The 27,915-nt window shown below is 44.8% G+C and overlaps 1 protein-coding gene across 1 annotated transcript in view; it reads left to right on the top strand.

Moving 5' to 3' along the window:
* GALNT14 (polypeptide N-acetylgalactosaminyltransferase 14) overlaps positions 1–27,915 on the top strand; it is a 193,982-nt gene that overhangs the window by 151,102 nt on the left and 14,965 nt on the right. The window contains exons 6-11 of the mRNA XM_054023906.1: positions 109–230; positions 7,779–7,866; positions 10,232–10,316; positions 12,325–12,428; positions 22,124–22,250; positions 24,841–24,933. Of these exons, the coding sequence (XP_053879881.1) occupies positions 109–230; positions 7,779–7,866; positions 10,232–10,316; positions 12,325–12,428; positions 22,124–22,250; positions 24,841–24,933 (619 nt within the window). The remainder of the gene's footprint in view (positions 1–108; positions 231–7,778; positions 7,867–10,231; positions 10,317–12,324; positions 12,429–22,123; positions 22,251–24,840; positions 24,934–27,915) is intronic.

The raw sequence follows: 27,915 nt of genomic DNA on the forward strand, positions 1-27,915 counted from the left end.
GCTCAAGGATTTTGTGGGTGTAGAATGTGCTTCTGGGGAGTCCACTAAGCCCCTGCACAGAGATGCATGCAATCTGTGCTGCACCTGAGCTTGCGTGTATCTGAACAGGTTTGATCCGGTCCCGAATCCGAGGGGCAGACATGGCACAGGCAGGAGTCCTGACCTTCCTAGACAGTCACTGTGAGGTGAATAAAGATTGGCTGCTGCCTCTCCTGCAGAGGATCAAAGAGGTAAGTGTCTCAGAAAACCAGGTCACCACTCAGTTAGCACAAGTCTTGGCAAAATCCACCAATAGCTTCTCTTATGGCCAGTGGTGGACATGTGTCGGAACGTTCAGGGCTGACCCTCAGTGGGGTACCTGCCAAGGTTTTCTCTCTCTAGCCTTTCTTTAGCATGCACTAGAGTTTTCTCTCTCTCTCCTGCTCCGTTGGTGATCCCAGTTGGCCTAGTTCATTCCTGATGTACTGCTACTGTAGTCGGAAGGATTACCCTGGCTGTGCAATAGTGAGTCAGTCCCACCAGATGATGGGTATGTTGCAGAGACAGGAGGCAAGGAACTGGCCAGTGTGTGTGTGTGCAAATCAAGTTAGCTGAACCCCTGGGTCCCGGTTGCAATTGCTGAGAAGCAAATGCTGAGTGGTGAAAGGGGAATAGGTGGGCATTGCTCCAAGGGACTTTTCAATTAGGCTCATGTAAAAAATGCCCAATACTGATAATTTAGGTCTGTTTGAATAAGGGTTGAATTTAATTTCATGCTAATTAAACTTTAATAAATGGATTTAATAGGTTTAAATTCTGCTGATTTCACAGCAGACAATGATGTTCTCCTTCTACTAGAAACACCTTTCTCCTCGCCCTGCCCGCCACAAATAAAAGGTGGCGTGATCTTGTGGGTTCGGTGTAGCATCTGAGAACATCTGCCACTGACTCCTGTGACCTTGGACCTCACGGTGCCCGAATTTCCCCCTCTGTAAAATGGGGATAATTATACGTATGCACCTCACAGGGCCATCGCATGCAGATTTTAATTAGTTGGGTGGTTAACTGTGCTTGGAAGATGAGTGTTTATGGATCATTAGAAAGATCATTATTGTTACTATTATGTGTGTCTCCTGGTAAATACTGTTGTTCATGATTAAAACAGTTCTTTGTATATTTTATTATGAAATATATGAACATATCTTTGGGGAACTGGCGCATATAGGGGTGAAATGCCTTGTGTAAGGTCACAATATTATGTAAAAATGGGCTTGTTTTGCCATAATCCTGCCCCTTGTCTCGCTCATCACCCTGCAGCATCTTCTCACAAACCTACCTTGCCCCTTGTCACAAACTTATGTTGTTCTATGTGAAGCTTCGGTGACGTGGTGGGGGCACAGGTCCAGGTTAATTTCCTAACCTGTGAGCTGTCAGGGTCAGGCCTTTTTACTGTGTTTGTGCAATGCCTACCCCAATGGGGCCCCGAACTCTGACTGAAGGTGGCACTAAAATACATCTAATAAATACTGATGTAATCACAATGACACTTACATATTATAAAGACTCCCCTCTGACCTGCCCCATTACAGGGTCTTCTACTAATGTTTATTTCACTGATTGTTTTTCACCCTGGATATGGCCTTTTAACACTCCTCCCCCTCCACGTTTTCCTTCTCCAGCCAACTCCTCCCTGCATTTTAACTCAAAAGCAAAGCATTTTTCCCGTTGACGTGTTCTGGCAGAGTGAAAGAGAGCAGGGTGGCAGTCAGGACTGCATTTCCCTTGCAGCGCTAGGGACCGTAGCTCATGCTCAGAGTCGATGTGATGGATGAATGTGGATGGCAGAGGCAGCAATGCCAGAGGAGTTTCATTACAACCGAGCAGCAGGAGCATGGTTTGAATGTAGCATTAAAGCCAAACATCACCTCTGCTAACTTCTGATTTGTAATTCTATTTTAAATATGTGCATGGCTTGAAGTAGAAGCTGGCTCTGTGGTTAGCACTCTCTGCTGGTCATGCTGCAGAGGACCTGGATTCAGTCACTCCCTAGAAGTTGACAGGGACTTTGTTGAAGGGTGTTGCTGACATTTTGGGACAAGTGAGATCACTGTCAAGTAGGACTTTAAAGAGCTAGAAGAAGGCTCAGTGGCTTAATCCACTGACAGGTCCGCACTTGTAGTGACCTGGATTTAAATCCTACTTTAGGACAAAGACAGCATGGTGGGTTCATCCTACTTCCTAGTGGGCATTTCCCCCAGCTTGCGAAGCCACCACATAGGCGTGGTCGATGCACTCAGTGGTCTCTGAGATTGGAATAGCAGGTGTTATGGCAGGTCAGGAGTGAAGGGCATTGACCGAGCTATGTGTGGGGAGCCCAGGGCTGGATCAGCAGGCACTGCTGTGGGTCAGGATGGAGATGCATTAGAGGAAAGGTGTCTGGGGTGTGCAGAAATGGAACTGTAGGTGGTGCTTCAGTGAGGATTGAGGTGCACCTCAGAGCTGGGTGGGGACCTAGTTCTGGAATACCGAGGGGTGATGGGGGTGGAGGGGTGGGCAGTACTACAGGCCAGGATTGGAGGGTATTTTTTGAAAATATATTTTTTTCTTTTTAAAAATGTGACCCTTTGATAGAAATGTTTTAAAGGTCCAAGGGGTCCGTGACCCCCGTCCATTAGTGTCCTAGTTACCTGGCTCATTGCCTCCATCCTGTACACTGGGGTTAAGATACTGATCACGGAACTGTATGAAATGTTACTGCTGCCACCTTCAGGCAGGTGCTGGAAAGACAATCGGCCAATTCCCTGCCATGTTCTTTTACAGTGGTAAGTAATGTTATATAAAAAGTCTTTTCTTGCTTTGTTACTGGCAGGAATGGTCTTTGTGGTAATAAAATGTAAGTCTCGAGCAAATTAAGAATGACTGGCCCAAAATGAATCTGACTTCGCTCCCAGCACCATTCCACTCTGCATGTCACTTCCCATTTTTCACTGGGCAGAGCAGCTGTTCAGGCAGGTTTCTGGGTGTTCGGCAAATGTCAAAATAAAAGGAGCTGTGTGTGTGTGTGTGTGTGTGTGTGTGTGTGTCAGAGAGAGAGTGCATGCACATGTTACAAGACTGTGTTTACGACTACAAATGTGTAAGCACACGGTCTCTCGTTTTTACTTATAGAGCTATATCTAAAACCATTACCCATTTATTTCAACTGAATTACTTTTCTTAAAATGTAATTATCAAGCCTAAGGCATTTTTACAGTAAGAATCAATCGTAATCAGCTCACCTGAAAATTGGCTTTTGCTAATGCCACTATAATGAACCAGCGGATGGCGACGTTCCGCTTCCATCTGAAGCCCCTGACAGTTTTGCATGTTCTCCCAGGCTGTGGAGAGAGCTCTAAGGTGGGATGTTAAGCTATAACTTTGCATGAATCCACCTCAAAGGGAGAAGGATGTCCACCGCCTTCTTGCTAACCATTCAAACTAATGAGAGGTCAACATTGGTAGTTGTAGCCCCAAATAGCTGGAATAAGTTTCCTTTTCCATTGAAAAAAGAAGAACAGGAGTACTTGTGGCACCTTAGAGACTAACAAATTTATTAGAGCATAAGCTTTCGTGGACTACAGCCCACTTCTTCGGATGCATAGTGGGCTGTAGTCCACGAAAGCTTATGCTCTAATAAATTTGTTAGTCTCTAAGGTGCCACAAGTACTCCTGTTCTTCTTTTTGCGGATACAGACTAACACGGCTGCTACTCTGAAACCTTTTCCATTGAAATATTTTATTTGACTTTTAAGAACATTCTAAAGGGACAATGCATGATTGACTTGCAGATATAATTTAGTTTGTGTGACAACAAGATCAGTAGAAATGCGTTCATGAATTTTTGAAAATTCTAATTAAGAATTTGAGAATATGGGGTGGGGAGGTGGTTTAGAATATGGAGGTTTAGAGGTAAACATGCTCTTGAAATTTTTGCAACCCCAACAGTGCAGCATTGTGCTAGCCATGTGAGAGCCAGAAGGTGAAACTGACTAAAGTAAAAGTTGACTATAAATCAAATAGTAGCTATGCTTTTAAGAAGTGCCTTTCTTTTCAGGATTTCAAAGCCCTTTGTGCACGCTGGGTAAGATCATTATCCCTACTGTATAGATGTGGCCACTCGGGCACAGAGATTCTAAGTATGTCACTGAAAGCTAAAATCCCTGCAGTATTTCTCTCTGCTGAGAAACACAGAGAATGTTCATGGGGATTTTCTTGTAAGAATCTTTGCTTTGTAATGAGGATGAGGAGAATCCAATCTGGACATGAATTATGGCTTTCTAAATGTGTTCATGAGCAAGTTGCTCATGGTAAAATGTTAACATAATGACCAGACATAATCATTCCTCCTCAACATAAGTTTCATACACAGTATCCTCTGATTTCCTCTCCATCCTGGGTTTAAATCCTTTTGCCCTGTCTCGTGGACACCTTCCTGCAGTGAGCTCATCAGTGCCATTCTTTGGGTCAACCAGAAGGGTCACTAGAAAGCAACCTTGAGACACCCTCTCCTCAGCCTCTTGCTGGTTCAGCTGTCCAGAAATCAGAGCTGAGAAATGGACAGAGATCTCTCATTTCATAGTGCAGAGTAGAGCTGGTTGGGACATTTTCCATTAACTTTTTTTTTTTCTTGGTTGAAAACTCCAATTCATCAAAACCAAAATGGTTTGTGAAACAGGGGCAGGTTCAGCGACTCTCCTGACTTGAAAAATGTTCAGACCAAAGGTTTCAAAATCATCGAAATGTTTCATTTTGACATTTTCAAAATTAAAACATCCAGGTTTCTGGTTTGAAAAAAAAATTTTGTTTAGAAATGTAAGCTACAGAGACTGAAAAAAAAAAAAGGTTAAACAAAAAGAAAAAGGTGAAATCAAAATGAAATATGACAAAATGTTTCCACTGACCCCAAATGAAAAAAACATTTTTGGGGTTGTATTTGTCAGATTTTGACTTTTCGTCCTCATTTGTGATAGGAAAAATGTTGAATGCTTCAAAAAAAATATTCATGGGAAGGGAAAAAAAATTCCCGACCATTCCTAGTGCAGAGCACTAACCTCTGGGGTCACTTATTTGGCTTTCTGTTCTGTATTGGTTGGATTCTTGTATTAAGGATTTTTCAATCAGTTTCAAAAGTTCATCATGCTGGGAAAAGAGGAGGTAGAAAAGCTTCCAGCAAAAAGGTGTGCTGTTTGAGGGGAAGGGTGATCTTGGGGTTCATACACAGTCTGGGTGTCAGAGCTCTGTGCACTGGCTTTGGTCAAGCCACTTAGGGATCAGTCTTGCTCCCATTGTAGTGATTGAGAGTTTTGCCATTGACTTAATCAGGAGCAGGACTGGGACTTTGTGACGGGGTCTCCAAGGTGCAACCTGGACTGTGGGACCGCTAAGCTCTCTGTCCCACCAACCTGGGCTGCCTCTCACACTGTGGTGCTGATGCCAAGGTACAAGCCTCTGATAGGCACTGCACTTACACAGCCATCCACAGGCAGGGACATGCCCAACTGAGTTACATGAATGATCTCCCAGCCTCTCATGAACTATCAATAGAGAAGCTCCAGACGATTCCCTTCAGCTCCAGCCCTATGCCCCAGAACCGTACCGTCTTGCCCTGATCAGAAGCCTAGCCAATGTAAATTCATTACCTAGTTTGCCACTCCGACAAAAGGGTAATGCACGTGCAACAGCCCCTGTTAACATGAGCTGAGATTTCCTAAGCACTTCAACCAAAACACACGGTTTAAGGTAAAATATAAAACAGATTTATTAACTACAGAAAGAGAGAGTTTAAGTTATTATAAGTAGCAGGCATAGAGATCAAAATTGGTTATTTAAGAAACAACAATAAATTCTCAGTCTAATTCTAACTTAAACAGACAATGGACAATTTGAATCAAACAGTCCCATGTTAACAGACGGTACAGTTAGCTTATAGTTCCTCAGTACACAGACTGGACCCCCTTACAGCCTGAGACCAATCTTCTTAGTTCCAAGTTTTTTCTTTCCAGATGATTTTCCAGGTGTTGAGATGGGGAGGGGAAGAAGCCAAGTGCCACTGCCTCTCTTTATACCTTCTTCCAGTTGCTAGAAAGATCCTAGCTGTGAGGTGGGGTCAGGCAGCTCCACTGCATATGTGCCTTCTCTGAGAAGTCTCTGGGATAGTTGATTCTTCTTGATGGGCCATTAATGCTGTCTGGCCCCTCCTTTGTTGCAACTGAAAGGCTGGCTGTGGGCATCTCCCAACCTCACAGCATATTTCAGTAGCATATTTAGCAGTACTTCATAACTTCACATACAATGATAGCATGTACAATCTAACAGGATATTAATGTGCAACAAATCAAGACTTTCAAAAGTATATTACAAAATATATCGTGATTATATGGCAGTGGTGAATATGGGGGTTCCAGAGTGCTACCTTGAGGTACAGAGTGTCTGTCGGTCTTTAATCTCTTGTGCCTCAGTTTTTCCATCTACCATATGGGAATAACAATATTTACTGACCTGACATAGGTGTTATAATCCTTAATTCATCAATGTCCATACAAGTGCTTTGAGATTTTCGGATAGACAATGTCATAGCAATGCCAAGAATTATCATTCCGATGTATAAAGCCTGAGTCCCCAATATGGCCGAGCAGCATGACTTTCAGTGCTCAGCTCCTTTGTCCTGTGACTGCTCCAGAACATAGCTCCTATTTGTTAGGACTGATTTCTAAAACAAAATCTTTTCCCAGAGTGAGAGAGCAAGCCTGCATGTGCTAAGACGCATTTGTCTGCATGGCTGTGAAGAGCGATTTGATCTGGTGAGGGGAAAAGCTTGAAGTTTGAGCTATAATTGGAGTTTGGGATTTTTGAAAAGAAAAAGGAAGATAAGAGACCAGTCAAAGCTGTCAAAATCTCATCCTCCTGTAGATATTTTTGTCCCTAACTGTTTGTATAATCTCTTTTCCTATAACAAGATGTTAATTAAATCGCTAGTACCAAATATTAAACATCATTTCATTCTTTTTTTAACCCTACCCCTCCTTTGACAAAAGCAGTGCTGAATGGTAATTTTGCGGATTTATGATATGTAGTGTTTTTCTGTATGTTTTAACTGGCTGGCTTTGTTTTGTCTATTCTTTAAACTGCTTGCTTGTGGCTTAACTTTTGAAATTCAATAAAAATAATTGAAAGGAGGAAAGGTGGGGGAAATTAATTGATGAATTTCTAAAAGAAAGATGGAGTTTTGTACTCAGCTAGAGATTCTTGAGCCAAGTTCGGTATAAAACCCACCCACAGCCTATGCAGTCCGGGTTTCTTTGTGAGGGAATTTAGAGCTAGTGAAAGATGCTGGCTTGACGCATTGGAGACTAAGTCCTCTGTTCATAATAGGGGAAGTATAAGCTTCCCCCCACACCACGCTGGCAGTGTACCCTCAACCTTGTCCTCCAGGGATGAGCGGATGCTTCCATTCAACCCTTAGCCTTTCTGAAAAGACAGCCAACAAGGGTGAGTTTTGCTCTTGTGATATGGACACCAGTCCACCAGAAACTGGATTGACATCAGGAGTTCCAGCCAGTGAACACAGCTAAGAATTTGGCCCTCCCCTTGACTTGTCTGTCCTATGGATCAGTAGAGGACTCCAGACCTCAGTGGCAAACCAGCTTCCTCATATCTTTGCCCATAATACAGGATTTCCCACCACCCTGCTCCTGAGGTGGCTTCTGAGGAGAAGTTACACCAGGTCAAAAGTCATGGGTTGTTTTGTTCCTTGTTCTCAGGATCCAACCCGCGTGGTCAGTCCAGTTATCGACATCATCAACTTGGACACTTTTGCCTACGTGGCCGCTTCCTCGGACCTGAGAGGAGGTGAGTGTGTGTTGTGCTCACTCTCTGTTGGGTGATGCTGATCTGTCAGGCACTATGCTCAGCAGACACTGGCGGAGGGAAGTGGAGAAGGAGTGACTCAGTGTGAAGGAGGCACTGAGTCGGAGCTCCCTACTGTAAGGATTATTTATAACGCTCTGTATACACAGCTGGTTTGTGCAAGGCATGCTAAAAATACCGTTTCCCCCTCTATCGGTTTGCAAGGCTAGATTGGTCTTCGTACCACTGACTTGAGGGAATGAAGTTCCTTACTAGGGTGCTGTGGCCATGCTGGGGAAGTATTCCATCTAAACTAACCCCTAGTAGCAGAGAAAACCAGGTGTCATTGAAGGGGAGGGATATAGAGGGATAGTATTGCTATGCATATCTCCACAGCTATAATTTGGTTTGTTAGCTGAAGTTCCCTTCTGAGCTTTGCACATTTCTGGTTGCCTGATTTTCCCACTGAGTCACGCCAGATATATGTCAGTGTAAAACCAAAGTGACACAGTGAAGAATCAGGCACTGAAATATGACTTCCCTCTGCTAAATGGCAAAATGACTCGTCCTTCCTTGGAGAATGCTGTTCTCTGATTACTCTGAGAGAGAGAGAGAGAGAGTGGCTCCTCTCCTTGTTTTTGCACTGCATGCGCCCCTGGAGTTTTTTATTCATGTCCTTGGATTTCTCTAGAAAGTGCCAGCTAGTGCTCTGTGCAGGGACTCTCTATCTACCAGGCTTTGTTGTCTGGTGGTTTTAACAGAGACAAATGGAAGCTATGATGAGACTAATGACAGATTAACAGGTTTGTGTGGGAGGAGAGGTGGCCCGTACTGAAGTCCAGTCTCTATAGCCTCTGCAGAAAGGGGTAACTGGGCTAGATGAACCATGAATGTATTCTGGTGTGGCAATTTATACAGTTCTATAAACAGAACCAAAGCCATTCTTCAAGTTCAGACAGGCTTGGCTCATTGCCTCTTTGCTACAATCTTTGATCCCTCTTCTCAAGATGGGGGCTCAGCAGATGAGGCAGCCTCTAGTTTGGACCTCACTGCAAACTTGCTGGTTCTCTGAGTTTCCTGTCTCTGGGACCCTTTCTGCTCTGCACCTCCCGTCTAGAAGCCCCAGAACATGCAACATTTCCTACGTGCGTAGAGAATGAACCAGGGTTGTGCAGTGAAGGAGGCTGTAGTTTGAGAGCCTCTGTTTCATTTGTTGCAGAGTTGAAAGGTGGGTAGTGAATGAGGCAGGGGACTGCAGAAAGGGAGGGGAGAGTCTTGGGGTTTAGGCAGTTGAATGCTGCTAGAAGAATTGGGTTCTATGCCCGCCACAGAGTTCCTGTGTGATGCTGCACCAGACACTTAAAGTAGACTTCTCAGAGATGGTCACTACTTGGGTGTTCCTCAATTTTTGGGGCCTGTCTTGATTTGCAGATGTGTTGAGCACTCACAACTTCAACTGAAATTGATAAGATCTGTGCTTTGAACATTCAAAATGCGGTGTAATGCTGAGTACTCTGAAAAATCAGGCCCTACGTCTCTCCAACTGGCCCCCCAGAGTTAATGTACACTTTGGACCTTAGTGCCTCCATTTCTCATCTGTAAAATGAGGATAGAACATAGAATACCAGGGTTGGAAGGTCATCTAGTCCAACCCCCTGCTCAAAGCAGGGCTAATCCCCAGACACATTTTTGCCCCAGATCCCTAAATGACCCTCCTCAAGGATTGAACTCACAACCCTGGGTTTAGCAGGCCAATGCTCAAACCACTGAGCTATCTCTCCTCCCTAATAGTATCACCCCATCATCCTATAGGGGGACGTGAAGGTAAATTTGCTAATGCTTGTGAACCCCTCCAGTATTACAGTAATGAGCACCATACAAAAGCCCATGAGGAAATTCATAATAAATAAATAAGGCCATGGGCCCACATGTTGAACGATGGTGGTAAAATGAAATATTAAATTGCTGATCATCAACTGAGCCCTGTCCATTCTGTTCACTGAATGAGGCAGGGCTCCTGTGAAGACAATAGTGTGTGCTCATGTAGTTAAAGACTGTATCCTAATGCATATGCATAAGGGTGCTGAATTAAGGCTGTATAGGCCACCTTTCTTCTGGCACTTCCTGACTTTTGAGTGCTGGATATTGCAATGTAACTTTCCTTTAATGTAGTTTATTGTTTGTAATATTTAAATGTGTTAGACACTGGAATCGTCTCCTAAGAGAACTGGCTGCAGCCCCATTGTTTGAGTCATTTGAAACTGGAGAATCAGAAACAATTCTGTGCTGATTATGGGATGGGTTTGGTGGTCTCCTAGTTTGTGTCCATCTTCAAGTTCACCATGGTCCTTCTCTACTTTGTTTGTAGGGTTTGATTGGAGTCTACATTTCAAATGGGAACAGCTTTCCCCAGAGCAGAAAGCCAAACGAATTGACCCCACAGAACCCATTAAGTAAGTAGCACGGCAGCGAAGGGGGGAAAACTGGGGTGAATGGAGGGCTTTCTCCTGTGGAAGTTGGTGCCAGCTAGGCACCATCCAGCGCCTTGTCTGATTTTGCCCTTTTCACTTGCAGGAAAATTTGCACATTAAGGAGTAGATTCAAAGACCATTGAAGTCTACGGGAGTCTTTCCATTGACTTCACCAGCTGTGAATATGACCCTGACTGGAGATATTGCCCAATTCTGTAGATACAGCACATGGTTCTATTTAGCTGGTCCAGAAGGAAATCTAAGTACCTAATTAGGGACCTGGTTTAACACATATGGCCACCATGGAGGAGATGGATAGGTACTCCCACCCGTCCCATAACAGTCCTGAGTGTGATGGATCTGTCCTGAGTTCCAGTTTACTTTGGGTTTTACAACACAGGGTCACTATTATTATTATTATTATTATTGTAATAAGGTAGGGCTTAAGGGCTCCACATGTTTCCCTCCTCCCCAAAAGGCTAAGTAAAAATAGGCGAAGGCTCCTAGTTCATCCAGCCTTCTCCCCTCAACCAAGACTCTTACTTTACTTTTCACAACTCCATATTTTACCCAAAAACAAGAGGAATCCTTGAAAAAGGGTGAAACCCTTGATGAAAGCAGGTGATCCAGATCACGCCTTCCCAACCAGCCTTGCCCCTCTAAGCTGCCTAAGGGGTGGACAGCAAGTCTGAATGTAATAGGAAGTGAGTGATGAATCTCAGGAGAGTTAATCAAACCAGGAAGAGAAAAAATCTGTCCTCATCCCTTGGGCTGGAGGGAGTGCCTCACCTTACTCATTATCACCCTTTGTTGCTGGCTGAGGTATGGTGTTGGCTGGTATTTTGTCCGGTCCTTGAACAGAAGTATTGTTGTTGTGATGTGCAGCTTGGAATAAGGAATGTGGTAGTGAAAGCTCAGAGGTCCAGAAATGATGCAGAGGACACACACCATGGGGAACCAAATCTTGTTACTTCTTACCTTGGTTCTTGTAACGAGCTCATGTTCATCTCCCCATGCCCCATCTCATTTCTGTGATTGTCCTGCCTTGCAAAAACAATTGGAGCCCCCTCGCGGTGCAGCAAGACCATGAGACCTGAGACAAATCCAATGCATCTTAATAGTACATGTTTGCAGGACTTGGCACAGGCTCGTAGAAATGGGGCCTGCCCCATCAAATGGGTGGTACTCCTAAAATGATTCTCCTCTTTCTCTCCAACCCCTCCACATGACTTCTTTTTGATACCCTCAGCTAATCTGGAAGGCAAAAAGTAGCCCTGTTTTGAAATAAAAATCAAACCAGGGGTTCTCAAACTTTTTTTGCTGGGACCCCCTTTGAAAATATTTCAAGCTGTGATGACCCCCACCCCAAAAAGGGACAAACTGCCCCCCCCACCACGCCACCCTTACTTCTGCGCTGGTGATAGTGGTGGTGCCTTCATATCTGGGCACCCAGCCAGCAGCCGCTGCTCTTGCAACCTCCTCTACAATAGTCTTGTGACCCCCTTTTGGGTTGGGACCCCCAGTTTGAGAAACCCTGGATCAAACTCACAGGGATGGCTTTTAAAAATCCCCTGTTGAATAGGCAGAGGTTTCCTCTCCCTGTTGCAATGGTGCTCCTAATAAGATATGTCACAAAGGCCGTTTAGGTCATGTCATGTAAATAATCTCCAAGTGCTAAGTGCATTTTTGGTTCTGAAGCCTACAATTAAGGCTGTGAACTCTGGGCTTGTAGGAGTTGAGCTAATGGGTGCATTAGCCTGATTTTAAGTGCCAGGCAGTTTATGATTGACAGAAAAATACCAAGCCAACGAGTTAAATGGCTCTGCCATGTTGAGACGTGTGTCCTTGTTTCGAGGTAATAGGAAGATTCACAGATATATCCATCTGAGAGCAGAATAGGGAGAGAAAGGAGGTGGCTTATTGTGCATCTCGGGTTCTGCTCCAATGTTTGAGTAAGAGCTTGTCCCCTCTTCCCTTTGTATCTCTGCAGGACTCCGATCATTGCAGGGGGGCTCTTTGTGATCGACAAAGCCTGGTTCAACCACCTGGGGAAGTACGACACTGCCATGGATATCTGGGGTGGGGAGAACTTTGGTGAGTCTCTGTTGCAGGGACATGTGGATCTTCATCCTCCCAAGAGATGGGGCTGGCTCTTCCTCTCAAGTATGGCCGGCGGGTATCATGGGCCAGGGGAGGCTAAGCCTCCCGAAACAGCCAGGCATGGCCCACCCATGCTCCACCCTGAGGCCCCTTCTGCATCCCAGTCTTCCTCCATGGCCCCAGACCAGGCAGCTCCTCTTCCCGCCCTTGCTCAGCCTCTCCCCCGAAATGGGCTGGGGCTAGGGCAAGCTGGCTGGTGGCCTAGGACTTGGGGCATCTGGGGCAGGTGCTCGGACCGGCTGGCTGGGCTGGGGCCGGCTGGTGTTCCAGGGCTGGGGCCATGTGGGGCTGGGGCGGGCCGGCGCTCCAGAGTTGGGGTGGGGCTCCCCTGGCTGTGGTGGGGGATTCTGGTGGGGGAAGAGGGCAGAAGGGGCAAGGTAGAGGCGGGACCTCGAGTGGAAGGGGTAGGGCCTGGGGCTAGCTTCCCTGAATGGGGACGGGGGGGTGTTTCCCACGTGCCACCCATGCTCTCAAGTAGTGTCTGACTAATGCTGGGTTCACTCCAAATGTTCTGAATGGTTTCCCTAGTTATTTTCATCTGTATCCTGGGCAAGTATGGGAGCCTTTCAATGTCTCAAAGTGTTCCAACACTGAAAGGGCTGCCATTATTGGTCTATAGTAGTCCATCTCCTCCATGGTGATAGATACAATGTTGCTAAATACGCTAAACCAAAGATTCTCAATCTGGTGATTGTGAACATGTTACTGGGGAACTGCTAGTAATCTCCCATTCTTACTTTTTTCTATAAAACATCCAACTACGTTTCTAGCTCTTACGTTCAGACATAATCTTAAGTAACAGAGAGGTAGTCGTGTTAGTCTGGATCTGTAAAAAGCAACAGAGGGTCCTGTGGCACCTTTAAGACTAAAAGATGTATCGGAGCATAAGCTTTCGTGGGTGCATGCCCACTTCGTCGGATGCATGTGACATAATCTTGAAAATGTGAATGAACGCATCAATACCTGCCTGAATTTGCAGCGTGCCTGAAATAGTAGCTCAGGCATTCTCGAAGGGGGGGTGAGGGGTGTTGCAAACAGCTTAGGTACAAGTGATCATGACTTGATAACATTTATAATGTGCAAGCAGCATAAAGTGCAGATCAGTAATATATATAGAGTGCTTTAATGAGGCCAGTTTCACAAAGCTGAAAACAATTATGAGCCAAATCAGCTGGGATGAAGAATTTATCAGAAAAATGTGAATGATAATTTGGAATCATTTAAGAACATGATCCCCCCCCCCCCAGAGGCCCCAAAAGCCACAATCAAGGAAGAAGGTTTTACTGGTTAAAAGACCAAACTGGTTTAGAGGGGAAGTGAAGGCATCTGTACAAAAATAAAATAATAATATATAACAAATTGAAGAAAGGGGAAGTTGATAGTAATGAATACAAATCAGAAGTTCAGCATTGTAGAAAATTGATAAGGGAAGCCAAGGGGTACAAGGAGGCATATATGGCCAGTGGAGTTAAGGACAATAAGGAGATATTTTTAAATATATTAAGAACAAAAAGAATCCTGGCAATGGTATTGGTCTGCTAATAGATGGAAATGATAGAATTATCAATAATAATGTAGAAAAGGCAGAATCATTCAATAACTATTTCTGCTCTGTATTTGAGGCAAAACAGATGATATAGTTTCATCATATAGTGATGATCACACACTTTCCATTCCATTAGTGTCTCTGGAGAATGTTAACAGCAGCTACTAAAATTAGACATTTGCAAATCATCAGTCCAGTTAATTTCTATTCAAGAGTTTTAAAAGAGCTAGCTGAGAAGCTTGCTGGATTGTTAATGTTGATTTTCAAGAACTCTTGGAGCAATGTGAAAGTTTTAGAAGACTGAAAGAAAGCTAACATTGTGCCAATTTTTAAAAAGAGTAAATGGGATGACCTGGGTAATTATAAGCCTGTTAGTCATCCCAGGCAAGATAATAAAGCAACTGATACAGGACTTAATTAATAGAATTAAAAGAATTAAAGGAGGGTAATATAATTAATTCAAATCAATGTGGGTTTATGGAAAATGGATCCTGTCAAACTAAATCGGTATCTTTTTTTTAATGAGATTACAAGTTTTGTTGATAAAAGTGGTAATAGTGTTGATGTAACTGACTTGATACTGCACAACATTTTGATTTAAAAATCTAGAACAGTAAAAAATTAACATGGCACACATTAAATGGATTAAAAACTGGCTAACTGATAGGTCTCAAAATATAATTGTAAATGGGGAATCATTATTCTAGTGAGGTCCCACAAGGATCAGTTCTTGGCCTAGCACTATTTAACATTTTTATTAATGATCTGGAAAAAGACATTAAATCATGACTGATAATTTTTGTGTCATTGGCAAACTTTGAGATAGTGGTAAAATCAAAGAGGACAGGTCATTGATTCATAGTGATCTGGATCACTTGGGAAACTGGGTGCAAGCAAACAATGTGTGTTTCTAATAGAGCTAAATGTAAATCTGTATATCTAGGAACAAAGATTTTAGGCCATACTTGCAGGATGGGGGACTCTATCCTGGGAAGCAATGCCTCTGAAAAAGATTAAGGGGTCATGGTGGAGATTCAGCTGAACATGAGCTCCCAGTGCGATGCCGTGCCCAAAACAGCGATCCTGGGATGCATAAATGGGAATCTTGAGTAGGAGCAGAGAGGTTATTTTACCTCTGTATTTGGCATTGGTGTGACCGCTGCAGGAATACTGTGTCCAGTTCTGTGTCCACGATTCAAAAAGGATGTTAATAAATTGGAGAGGGTTCAAAGAAGAGCCACAAGAATGATTAAAGGATTAGAAAACATGCTATATAGTGATAGAGTCAAGAATCTCAATCTATTTACTTTAAGAAAGAAAAGGTAAGGGGTTGCTTTATTACAGGCTATCAGTGTCTACATGGGGCACAAATGTTTAATAATGGGCTCCTCAGTCTAGCAGAGAAATGTAAAATGTCAGCCAATGGCTGGAAGTTGAAGCTAGACCAATTCAAACTGGAAATAAGAGGTACTCTTTTAAACTAATCAATGGAACAATTTACTGAACATCATGGTGGATTCTCCATCACTGCCAGCTTTTGAATCAAGATGGGATGTTTGTCTAAAAGCTCTGCTCTAGGAATTATTTCAGGGAAGTTCTATGGCCCGTGTCATACAGGAGGTCAGACTAGATGATCACAGTGGTCCCTTCTGGCCTTGGAATCTATGAATCTATGAAAAAATAATCATCAGAAGGCTGTGACAACCCTACCATGCCTATACTGCTAAATCGGAGAGAGGTTCCCAGCTAGACCTTGGCTAGATGGAAGAGAGGTCCCAACATGGAAAAGGTTGAGCACACCTCCCCTATATAGTTCGATGGCAAGTGGATTTGGGGCCCTGTGCTTCTAGTCATCTAAATCCACCTCTGCCCTCTGTGTTCACACCTGTCCGTTTGGGAGCTCCTAGCTCTGAGCCTCGATGGAGAGGTTAAATAGGTGATATACTGTCCCTGTTCACCATGTCAGACAGATAGATCAGGCTGGGCTTGTTTCTGTTTGCAGCTGTAACGATGCTGCAGATCGGATCGGGTAGGCTTGCAGTCGTGAAAGAAGAATGAGGCACTTGATGAAAGGGAGACAGATCTTAAGCTGGTTTTAATACTTCAGCACCTCTGGGGACTGTGGCTAGCAACGAAAAAAAATCCTGTCTTAGCAGATGTAGCAACGTTGTCAGGGATCCGTAGGAACAGATGCTCGTGTTTTACAATAATCCCATCCATTGTCTAGTGCTATTGTTGTCTTCCATACACTATTTCTCTAAAGTATTTTATTTCTTTCTCACCATGTAAAGTTTGTGCGTGAGAGAGAATTTCTTGCCAGTGGTCTGACCTGCAGCATCTGCTCTTGTTTGCACTGCTGTCTGAAGAAATTCATCACAAAAAGCCGCAGTGAGCCTTTTTCTCCCTCTTGGATTAATCGTCTAAAACATGGCTTTGCAAAGAAAACTAAGCATAAATGTAGGACGTGCCATGCTGGATCAGACATGTGGTCCATCTAGTCCGGTATCCTCATTCCAGGAAGGGACCAAAATGGACAGTTATAGAATAGCCTGCCCATAGGAGAAGTTTCTTTCTAACCCATCAGTTAGCAGTTGGCTTACACCCTGACGCATGAGGGTTTATACCCCTTATACATTATTCTAACCTATGTTATGTCGCTGGCTGTTTTCATTATTAACGAAGTTCCCTTTGAGGCTGGCCCTGATCATGTAGTGTTCTTACCTTCCCAGTATCAGAGGGCAGCCATGGTCATGGAGTCCCAGGCAGCATTTAACCAAGGTTCAAACTGTAATAGACCCAAGTTTTGCTAGCCATGGGGCTTGCCCATCCCATTGCTAGAATAAGCTAGTCAAGAGTTATAGGGGTCCTATGAAGTGCAAAAACGAGTGACATTGGCCAAGCCTGGATTATGATTATTGAGGCTGGAGGAGACACTCTTTTTGGAAGGCCCTGGACTGGCAGGAGACCTGGGTTTGGTTCCCAATTCTACCACAACCCGCAGCGTGACCTTGGATTACAAGCCACTTCATCTCGCTGGGCCTCCTGTAAGCTCTTTGAGGCAGAGAATGTCTCTGACTGTGTGTATATACAGGTCCTAGCACACAGGGGCCTTGATCTTGGTTGCAGCTTCTGGGCACTGGTGTAATAGCAGCAATAATCATCTCTTTGGTATCCTCCACCAGCAGAGTTCCTGAGGGCAGGCAGGGTGGAAACGCCACCTGGACCACAGTGAGTCTCCCTGGCCCAGAGAGGGAAAGTTGGCTTCTCCCTGCGGCAACGGTGATGTAACTGACCCTTCGTAACAGGCAATGACTGCTCGTTCAGCGAGCTGGGAGCACTCCGACACAAGGTAGCTGAGAAGCAGGACGACAGCTTGTGTGTAAAAAGGAAAGCAATATGACACAAAATGGACCAAAGCAGTTAACATAGTGACAGCAAAGCAGTGTACTTGTGCCTCAAGCTACGTGATGTTAGCTCCTGCTCTCACCTTGGCACAGTCCCACTGAGGGAGGTCAGAACATGCCCCTCAGTGTCCTAGTCACAGAGCTGCTCACCTTCCAGCTGTGACAGAGCAGAATCTCCCCTGTGCCAAGCACTCATGGGGCCGGATTTTGCTCTCACTTGCGCCAGAGCAACTCCATTGGCTTCAGGGTAAGTGACTGGGAAATCAGGATCTTGTGGTGCATTCTGCAGGACTGGAATGACTGATTGTTCCTTTCATTATATTTGCAGTGAAATACATTTCAGCCCTTTGGTGATTTACTCTTCTTCCTAATTAGATAGGCCACTGGGAATCCGATGTAGCACTGCAGCGGGGGTTTTTTTGTTTTTGTTTTTTTCCCCCCAACATTAACAACTGAGCTCCACTGCTTTATGGCAGTGCGATTGCCAGCCAGAGGGGACTGCCAGACTCTATCGAAAACAAAAGCAAGTTGGAATCTGCATTCAGATTAGAGGGAGGGCTTTGGGGATGTTGTCAATGCCCAAACTGGTTTGAAACTTCATCTTGAGCTCTTTGTCAGTGAATGTACCGCAGCTGGTGCCAAGCTGCCGAGCGTCAGCCTGCAGATTGAAGTTGCTTCATCCCACTCCAGCATACCTCAAACCTGACCTGCAGGGACCATGGCTAGGACTGTGGCAGGGGTGGTTAGTCCCCCTGGCCATTCACTTTCTGTGCCGAGAGTGCCAGCAGAGATGCTAAATGGGATGTGGACACTTAACTGGTAGTATTACAGTGAGACTTATTTCATGTAGACCACTGAACATCCTTTGGATAGTGGTAACGTCCATTGAGTACCAACCCTGAATGGATTCAGGCTGGAGACCTAGCAAAGAACGGCTTGGTAGCCCATTAGCAATCCCTTCCACCACCCAGTCCACCCTCTGCTTTGCTATCTCCTTTTGTCTGCCGTCTTTCCCACTCTGCAGACATTGCAGTTCCCCTTGTCAGGCCTTGGTTCCATGTGCCATGTAACTCAGGTGTGCAGAGTTGTAGCTGCGTCAAGAGGGTGGCAAACGGTGACAGGAAAAATAGGAGGGAGTCGTGGTACAAACAGAAGAGTGTTCCCCTGTCAGGACAGAGCCCTGCGTGGCTGAGCTGGAGATACTTTAGAGTCTGACACTTTCTGTTACACACCAGCTTCCTGAAACGTGTTTAACAGAACATGGATGGATTTTAGTAGTAACAGAGGCAAAAATAACAATATACCAGGGATTGGCTTTAAACTCCAGAAATGTTTTTTAGGTTTAGGGACAGATCTAGGTACCAGGGCATCTGGCTTCTATTCCTGGCTCTGTGTGACTTGGATACATGCTTTAACCTTGCAGTGCCTCAGTTTCCCCATCTGTTAAATGAGCATAAAACCACCTCCCTTGGGCGGGTTGTGAGCATTACTTATTACAGTAGCACTCTCAGATCCTTGGAGGGAAGGAGATATAGATAACGCCAAGTATTATTTCCATACCCAGTAAGCTGGGAAGAAATGAAGGCTTTGAATTGCCCCTGCTGGGATTAGGCCCGGTATCTGCAAGGCTCCTAGATGTTTGGAAGTTGATTCTTTGCTTACAGAGCGTCTCCTGCAGCATGAGTACTATGCTTTCGTGCTTTGAAATGACATTGTCCTTCCTCTTCATTGTGCCTGAAGACACAAGCAAGCAGGGAGTTGAAATATACAGCCCCCTTCTCGCTAAACCCTTCAGAGAACCATAGTCCGTGGCGGGCTGAACAGAAAGGGGAGGGAAGAGGGATGAATGGTGCAGCTGCTTGGGCTAACTGCATTCATCAGTGCCCCCTTTCGATTGCAGCGATACTCAGCACGCGACACAGAGGTAGATGAAGAACAGCACTCGAGTGTGAAGAGAGCTGAATGTAACAGCTTAGAGCCTCCAAACCCCTCACTGATCTAATTTCCTTTCTCTTCCGATGAAGGTGGCTCCCAATATAGCACTAAGACATGGCACAAGGGCACATTTTATTGGCCCATTAATACCCGCCTTGGGCGAGTTGTGAGGCTCCGCTCCTCACTGGCACTTTCTCCTCAATAAATGCCACAGCAAAAGGGAAAGGGTGTGGGGAGTGGCAGCAGGGATGGGACCTCTGAAAGGAGGCACTCGCATCTGTTCCGCCTGCTGTGCTTCCTCTTCCAACCTATGGCAGCACCGCCTGCTGGGGCCTTGTCGTTAGAGATGGGCTCAAGCCATGAAATTTGGATCCAGATGTCAAGCATCCCAAAGTCAAGACGGCTTTGCAGCTAGTTTAGTTTCTCCTGTGTTTTCCCAGAGAGAAGCTGCGGTGTGTGGTGAGGGCTGGGAACAGCTGTGTCTGGACAACCCCCAAAGCAGTTCATATGCGGCTCATTGCTGTCACATGAGTGCTATGATCATGACTGGCTGTTTTGCCCTACCTGATAATATTATCACCGTACTTAAAGGGATACTCACTCAATTTTGCCTGCCAAATTTGAGTTTTATATATTAAAAAATACCTTTTACAAAAGTTGAGTGATTGATACATTTCCATGAATTAGAACAAAAATTGTACAGTAACCATCCCAATGCCAAGTGAGAGGGCATACAGGAGGAGTCCCTCCCTATTAGGGAGCTCAACCCTCAAATGGAGAGAAAGAGGGAAAGCCTTGTCTGATGGTCTGAGACCCAGGGACATCTCGAGATCTGGTGCTGGCTCTGTCACTGACTTTCTATGTGGCCTTGGAGAAGTCACCTAACCTCTGTGCCTCAGTTTCCCCCATCAGATCAAAGAATCATAGAATATCAGGGTTGGAAGGGACCTCAGGAGGTCATCTAGTCCAACCCCCAGCTCAAAGCAGGACCAATCCCCAACTAAATCATCCCAGCCAAGGCTTTGTCAAGCCTGACCTTAAAAACCTCTAAGGAAGGAGATTCCACCACCTCTCTAGGTAACCCATTCCAGTGCTTCGCCAACGAACTGCTATTAACGAACTGAGCATTCTGAGGAGAGCAGCAGAAATTATCAGGGAAAATGTTAAGAGCCAAAGATTGTTTTGAGAGCTTGATCACCCTGTGACAAAGGTGGGGACATAACCCTCCACATATACTTGCAGGGTGTTCACAGGGAGAGCGAAGAACCATTAGAGTGATGCATGAGGTGTAACTGAGAGTAATGGGGTGGAATTAAGAAAGCTGAATGTCAGGTCAGACCTCCTGACAGTGAGATGGATTAAGCTGAGGAATAATCTCTAAGTGAAGAGGTGGAAGAGCCATCTCTTAGGACTTCTTAAACTAGGCCAGTTGGGGGACATTTCAAAGGTACAGATGGCAGATAGGGGCCGAACTCCCACTGACTCAATGGGAGTTAGGCACGTAATCACCACCTGTGCCTTAAAAATCTGCCCCGTTGTTATTGGTTGTTATTTGTATTGAAGTAGCCACTGAGCAGCACCATTGTGCTAACACTGCAAAATGGAGTGTAAGGAACAATCCTGCATAGACAGGGCAATGGACTGGATGATCTAATGGGCGTCTTTCATGCCCCATTTCTGTCATTCAGCAGTAAAACAGGGAAAACAGTACTTTCCTGTCTTCCAGGGGAGGAGCGAGTCAATGTTTGTAAAGCTTGATGAGTGCTTAATATTGCACTACAATTTCAAAAATCACCATCATCACCCAGGATACAAGAAACTGTGAAACTGGTTTCTTCTTATTTTCTTGCTGTTTCCCAAGGGGTGTGCGAATCCCTATTCTGTCTAAAGGTGATGATCTGGCAATGAGGTGTCAGATTTATAGATTTTAAGGTCAGAAGGGATCATAAGATCATCTAGTCTCATCTCCTGCATAACACAGCCATAGAATTTCACCCAGTTACTCCAGTATTGAATCACTGATCCACTGGCCGTATAAATGCTTCCAAAAAGGCCCACCCAGACATTCAGAAACTGGCTGTGGGCAATTTGGACTAAATTTCCTGACACCAGTAGCTCTGTTTTCCAGGCTGATCCTGCATGGAGTTGCGCGGGCAAATGTGTGTTTGAGTCACCTTGTTGTACGTGTGCATGCAGCACAGGCACCAAGGGCCCCATCATACAAGATGCTGAGCACTTCCTGGGATGCATCAAACACCCTCAGCTCCAGTTGAGTCCAGTGGGAGCTGAAGGGTGCTCAGGACCTTTCATGATCAGCTCAGTTCAGGATCAGGCCCTGATTCATAAAAATGTGGGCCTTCTAAAGGCATGTTACAATAATTAACAAACTGACTTCATACCCTTTCTTGGTGAGCCCCCGTGGAGGGATGTGGCTCTGAATTATGCAGTGCTGAAGTAATTACAAGAGGAACAAACAGCAAGATGCTTCTGTGATGTAAGCTGTGCTGCATGTCTTACAGTCTAGCTCTTCCCGCTGTGCTATAGGCTGGTTTCAAGTGGGCTAACTTCAAACAGAGAGTAAGTAGCTTTGAAATGCACTTTTAAGAACGCTGAGCCTAGGAAAGCCCCTCCAATAATGGATTTACCTGCATTTGATGTGGCAGAGGGTGAAGTGAGAGAGAAAACCAGGATCCACCCTGCTCTGGGAGTCAGGAAATAAAAGGTTGAAGCTGATTCTCTTGCAGAAATCTCCTTCCGTGTGTGGATGTGTGGAGGGAGCCTGGAAATTATCCCCTGCAGCCGGGTTGGACACGTGTTCCGGAAGAAACACCCCTATGTCTTTCCAGAGGGAAACGCCAACACCTATATAAAGTAGGTATTGCGCTCTGGCCTTCTTCATGTACTGCTGAATGATGTGAAAAGGAATTGGGTGTTACTGGGAGAGCTCAGCCCACATTAGTAATGGATGAAGGGGGAAAGATTAGACGTGTCAACATTTCTGTTTTGGGCTGGGAGACTGTTGACATAAACCTAGTGCATTTGGGCCCCTCAAGATTTCCCCAGAGCAGGGGATTCCTTCACCATAGTGGTAGTAGTTCCTGTGCCACCTTTCCTGTCCCCTAGCACCAGGGGTGTGGTGGGAAATGCCTCTTCCCCTAGCTGATTCCCAGATGCCACCAGGCTGGCACCTAGCAGTTCTGAAATCAGGGGAACATAGAAGTGTTGTAATGCTATCTTGTCCCCACTGATCCTGGCCTGGGGCTGAGGATAGCTCCTCCAGACCAGAAAATCTGGGCCAAATGCATACAAGAACATCGCGATAATGGAGACCAAGTCAGAGCAGTGTGTCAGATTGAGATATGGTGCAAACAGTGTGACCCCCTTCCCTCTCCCCAGTTGAGGCTGCCTCCAGAGCAGACCCTCAGGAATGCTTGGAATTCTGACAGCTGGAAGTGACTGGCTCCACTGTGGTTGGCTGCTTAAGATATAGGATGCTGGGTGACAGATCAGGACTTGGGATGCCTGATTAGAGGCCAATAGACCCCAGTTCTTGTAAACCTTTCAAACACACGCTGATGTGGGCAAAACTAAGCAGTCCATTGCACAGTCAAGATGGCCAAGTTATTACCCTATGAAGGCACCATTCACCGTCTGGGAAGGTGTTGGAAATAGTTAGCCAAGGAGAAAGTGCAGAAGAGCCAATGGAGTCAAAAGGGCTTTTTCCCCTTTCAAGTTTCGAAGCTGAGGACTGTCCATTGATATGTTAATAAGGAAAGCATTGTCCACAGATGAGAAGAGTTGTGTTTATCAACAGTTAGTTTCCCAGATAAGCTGTGTGTTTGTGAGTCCCTTTTTTGTGTTATAAGAATAACTAACAACAAATGTGAATACCCAGTTGCCTGCGGCATGGTCACCTCTTACGTGTCCACTATACATCTGACTTAGGCTTATCGTGGACTAATGGCATTGGAAGAGGGTGAGACTTACAAATCAGTTATGTTTTCATTTCCAATCTCAGTTATAGCATGTTAGGTATGATTTTCTGGCATGAAGCAAAGTGGGTGAGGAAAGGGCCTTCACAAATAGGTGCCCAGAAATGAATACATCACCTAGCTTCAAGAAGGGAGCAGTGAAGGAACGGTGTACACAGAGGTTTAGTAAATATAAAGGAGAAAGGAGACAAGTTTTGAGGCTGATCATGGATGGAATGGCCTTGCCTTCAATAATTACAAGAAGTCTGGACCTTAAACTAAAGGACAGGAAGTGGCAAAAACCCCATCACTGGAGTCATTTAAACCTGGAATAGGTAAAGTATTTGATAAGGTGCTATAGGGAACAAACCTGCACTGGTCCCTGTTGGGGATGAACAGGGTGAACTTAAACAGGTTCTGGCTCTAATGTTTGTAATAAAGAAGAGAAGCTTTAATGAATGCAAGAAGAGAGGAGCCCAACCTGATAGCTCATGTACAGACACCCTTGAACTTTGGGAAGTGTTGGCTCCAAATCCAGATTGCAGGTTTGCCATTGTCCCCCATTTCTATTATAGGCCAAACCAAACTCTCAGATCAGAATGCCCTTGACCATAGGGGGAATTCTGGGAAAATAACCCAAGATGATGTTACAGTACCTGCTGTAGACATGCCTGGCAACCCTGAGAACCAAAACAGCCGAATTGTATACAGCCTTTTAGAGACTCCCACCGGCTGTGAGACCAAGCCCCAAGCAGGCCTGTCTGGGATGTTACTGTGAAGAGAACTAGCTGTGCTTCCAGGCACAACAGATGCAAAGCATCCAGTGATCTTATTACACCAGCCAAGATGAGGAACTCCCCTTCTAAGCTGTCGCCTAGATTGTGTATAGCAATTACAGAAACAGGGAACAGGGCCGGCTCCAGGCACCAGCTAAGCAAGCTCGTGCTTGGGGCGGCAGATTCTACGGGGCGGCATTCCACCCAATCCTAGGGCGGCACAGCCGTTTTTTTTGTTTTTTGTTTTTTTTTCGCCGATCCGGCCGCCCTGTAGGGAGCGGTGGCAAGGAGGAGGGGAGCGCCCTGCTGGAAGCGGGCTGCGCGCTCTGTCTGCCCCTGCCGGTGCAAGGTCTGTAGCAAGCCCGGCAGGGCAGTCCGCGTCCTTCCCTGCCCGCCGACCGGAGCGGCGCGGATCCCTCCCGGCAGACGACGCGGCAGTTGGGGCCGCATGGCGAGCTCCCCGCTGAAGCCCTGGCCGTCCCCCTTCTCTCTCTCCCCCGCTCTCTCTCCCTCCCCCTTAAGCCAGGGCACGTCTGCAGCGCAGGGAGTCCCCCTGCATCCTTTGCTCCGGCCGCCCTGCAGGTTTTTTTTCCCTGCTTTGCCACCTCTGGCCACGCCGCAGGTTTTTTTTTTTTCCGGCTCCCTTGATAGAATGTTGGAAGTCCCTTTATATGCTTCATAGGTTTTCACCTCAGCCCTTTGTTGCTCCTCTAGAAATACCAAGCGCACAGCCGAAGTGTGGATGGATGAGTTCAAACAATACTACTACGCTGCCCGGCCTGCAGCACAAGGGAGACCTTACGGAGAGTAAGTGGTGATTCTGGTGGCTAGTTGAAGCGCAAAGAGGTCTGGGAAGTGAGCCTGATGCAATTAAAAGTTCAAGATGATGATACAGGGGCATTGTATGCAGCTGTGGAGATGTTGCCATATAGTTTCTGTGGTAACAGATAATTAAGTGCTAATAATAGGTAGATGCTACATGTAAGGTGATACAGTCCCAGCTCCCCAGCATATAACCAGTTTGTTTAGAAGGGCTGTTAATTAATTGCAGTTAACTCACGCAATTAGCTAAAATAAAAAATAATCGCAATTAAAAAATTAATCGTGATTAATTTCAGTTTTAATCACACTGTTAATCAGTAGAATACCAATCTAAATGTATTAAATATTTTTGGATGTTTTTCTACATTTTAAAATATATTGACTACAATTACAACACAGAATACAAAATGTACAGTACTCACTTTATATTATTTTTATTACAAATATTTGCACTGTAAAATGATAAACAAAAGATATAGTATTTTTCAGTTAACCTCATACAAGTACTGTAATACAATCTCTTTATCGTGAAAGTGCAATTTACAAATGTAGATTTTTTTTTGTTACAATACTGCACTCAAAAACAAAACAATGTAAAATTTTAGAGCCTACAAGTCCCCTCAGTCTTGCTTCTTATTCAGCCAATCACTCAGAGAAACAAATTTGTTTATATTTACAGGAGATAATGCTGCCCACTTCTTATTTACAATGTCACCTGAAAGTGAGAACAGGCATTCGCATGGCACTTTTGTAGCCAGTATTGCAAGGTATTTACGTGCCAGATATGCTAAACATTCATATGCCTCTTCATGCTTCGGCCACCATTCCAGAGGGCGTGATTCCATATTGATGATGCTTGTTTAAAAAAGAATGTGTTAATTACGTAGTGACTGAACTCCTTGGGGAAAATTGTATGTCTCTTATTCTGCTTTACCCGCATTCTGCCATATATTTCATGTTATAGCGGTCTCAGATGATGACCCAGCACATGTTCGTTTTAGGAACATTTTCACTGCAGATTTGACAAAATGTAAAGAAGGTACCAATGTGAGATTTCTAAAGATAGCTACAGCACTGGAATCAAGGTTTAAGAATCTGAAGTGCCATCCAAAATCTGATTGGGACGGGGTGTGGAGCGTGTTTTCAAAAGTCTTAAAAGAGCAACACTCTGATGTGGAAACTACAGAACCCGAACCACCAAAAAGAAAATCAGCCTTCTGCAGTTGGCATCTGACTCAGATAATGAAAATGAACATGCATCAGTTCTCACTGCTTTGGTTCATTATCAAGCAAAACCTGTCATCACCATGGGAGCATGTCCTCTGGAATGGTGGTTGAAGCATGAAGGGACATATGAATCTTTTGCGCATCTGGCACATAAATATCTTGTGACACCGGTTACGACAGTGCCATGCAAATGCCTGTTCTCACTTTCAGGTGACGTTGTAAACAAGAAGAGGGCAGCATTATCTCCTGCAAATGTAAACAAACTTATTTGAGCAATTGGCTGAACAAGAAGTAGGACTGATTGGACTTGTAGGCTCTAAAGTTTTACATTGTTTTGTTTTTGAATGCAGGTATTTTGTACATAATTCTACATTTGTAAGTTCAACTTTCACGATACAGAGACTGCACTACAGTACTTGTATTAGGTGAATTGAAAAATACTATTTCTTTTGTTTTTTACAGTCCAAATATTTGTAATCAAAAATTAATATAAATTGAGCACTGTACACTTTGTATTCTGTGTTGTAATTGTAATCAATATATTTGAAAATGTAGAAAACATCCAAAAATATTTAAATAAATGGTATTCTATTATTATTTAACAGTGCGCGATTCATTTTTTTTAATCGCTTGACAGCCCTATTTAGAAGCTGTTAGGTGATGCCAAGGAGAGGACTGAATTCTGGCTGGGGAATTCCTCCCCCCACCCCCCGAGCCAGATTCCTGCTCTTGACTTCAAGTACCTCTAGTCCTAGAGATGGGCTTTAACATTATAGTTTAGAAGTGAAACCAGCAGGCAAGAAAAATAATCAGCATGTTCTGGACCCCGTCTTGGCAGATGTGGATTTATGGAAGCTGAATTACTGCTTTATACTCCACCAGGACACTTGTGATTCTTTCCCTTATAATCGTGGCTACTCAGAAATCCTCCTTATTAAAAAAAGGTCTGTATTCACAAGCAGCAAACTCTTGAGTTCAGATAACAGCCAGCCTTGCATTCTAATCCCCTAGTTTCACATGCTCCTTGCTTTCCCAGAGATTCTCCTTTCAAGCTGAGAATGAGCATGCAGGGTCTCAGTCCAAAGGTGAATTGCTGGAGCAAATTCTCTCCTGCTTTTCAATTTTCAGGGAATCTAGATTATTAAAATACCGTGCAGCCTGACTTGTTTACAGTCAGCCATATCCTCTTCTCTGCTACCAGCACGGAGGGAAGGAAACGATCTGTCACACTAGGCAAACTGGACTGCAGAGAGGACAGAGGGTTCTGGGAAGGGGAAAGCAAACTATGTGGGATGCTTCCTACTGCTTCATAGTTACTAACAGCCCACATGTGCTAGCTTGACCCTTGCTCAGCTTGATGGTTAAAAGGGAGCATGGCCTGCCCAGGTAGTGGGCTGGAACCAGGAAACAGCCATTCTGTACAATATGCTCCCCCAGCTGGTAAATTTGGCTTTGATTCAGCAAAGTACTAGAGCGGGGGGGGGAATTGTCCCTGTCTTCATTTGAATCCCGGGTTCAGTAGCTCCTCCCTTTAGGCTGGGGGAGGAGCATTCAGGCTTGAGCCCACCTGCCTCCCAGACTTCAATAGGTGCTTAAGCATGTGCTTAAATCCTTCTGACTTCAAAGGGATTTAAGCACATATTGAAGTGTTTTGCTGAATTAGGACATTTTTTTATTATTATTTTGTTAGCATAAAATATATATTCATTTCATTTCAAAATTCCTATATTAATTTAGTAC

This window comes from Malaclemys terrapin, chromosome 3 (genome assembly GCF_027887155.1).
Source record: "Malaclemys terrapin pileata isolate rMalTer1 chromosome 3, rMalTer1.hap1, whole genome shotgun sequence".
Classification (NCBI taxonomy): Eukaryota; Metazoa; Chordata; order Testudines; family Emydidae; genus Malaclemys; species Malaclemys terrapin.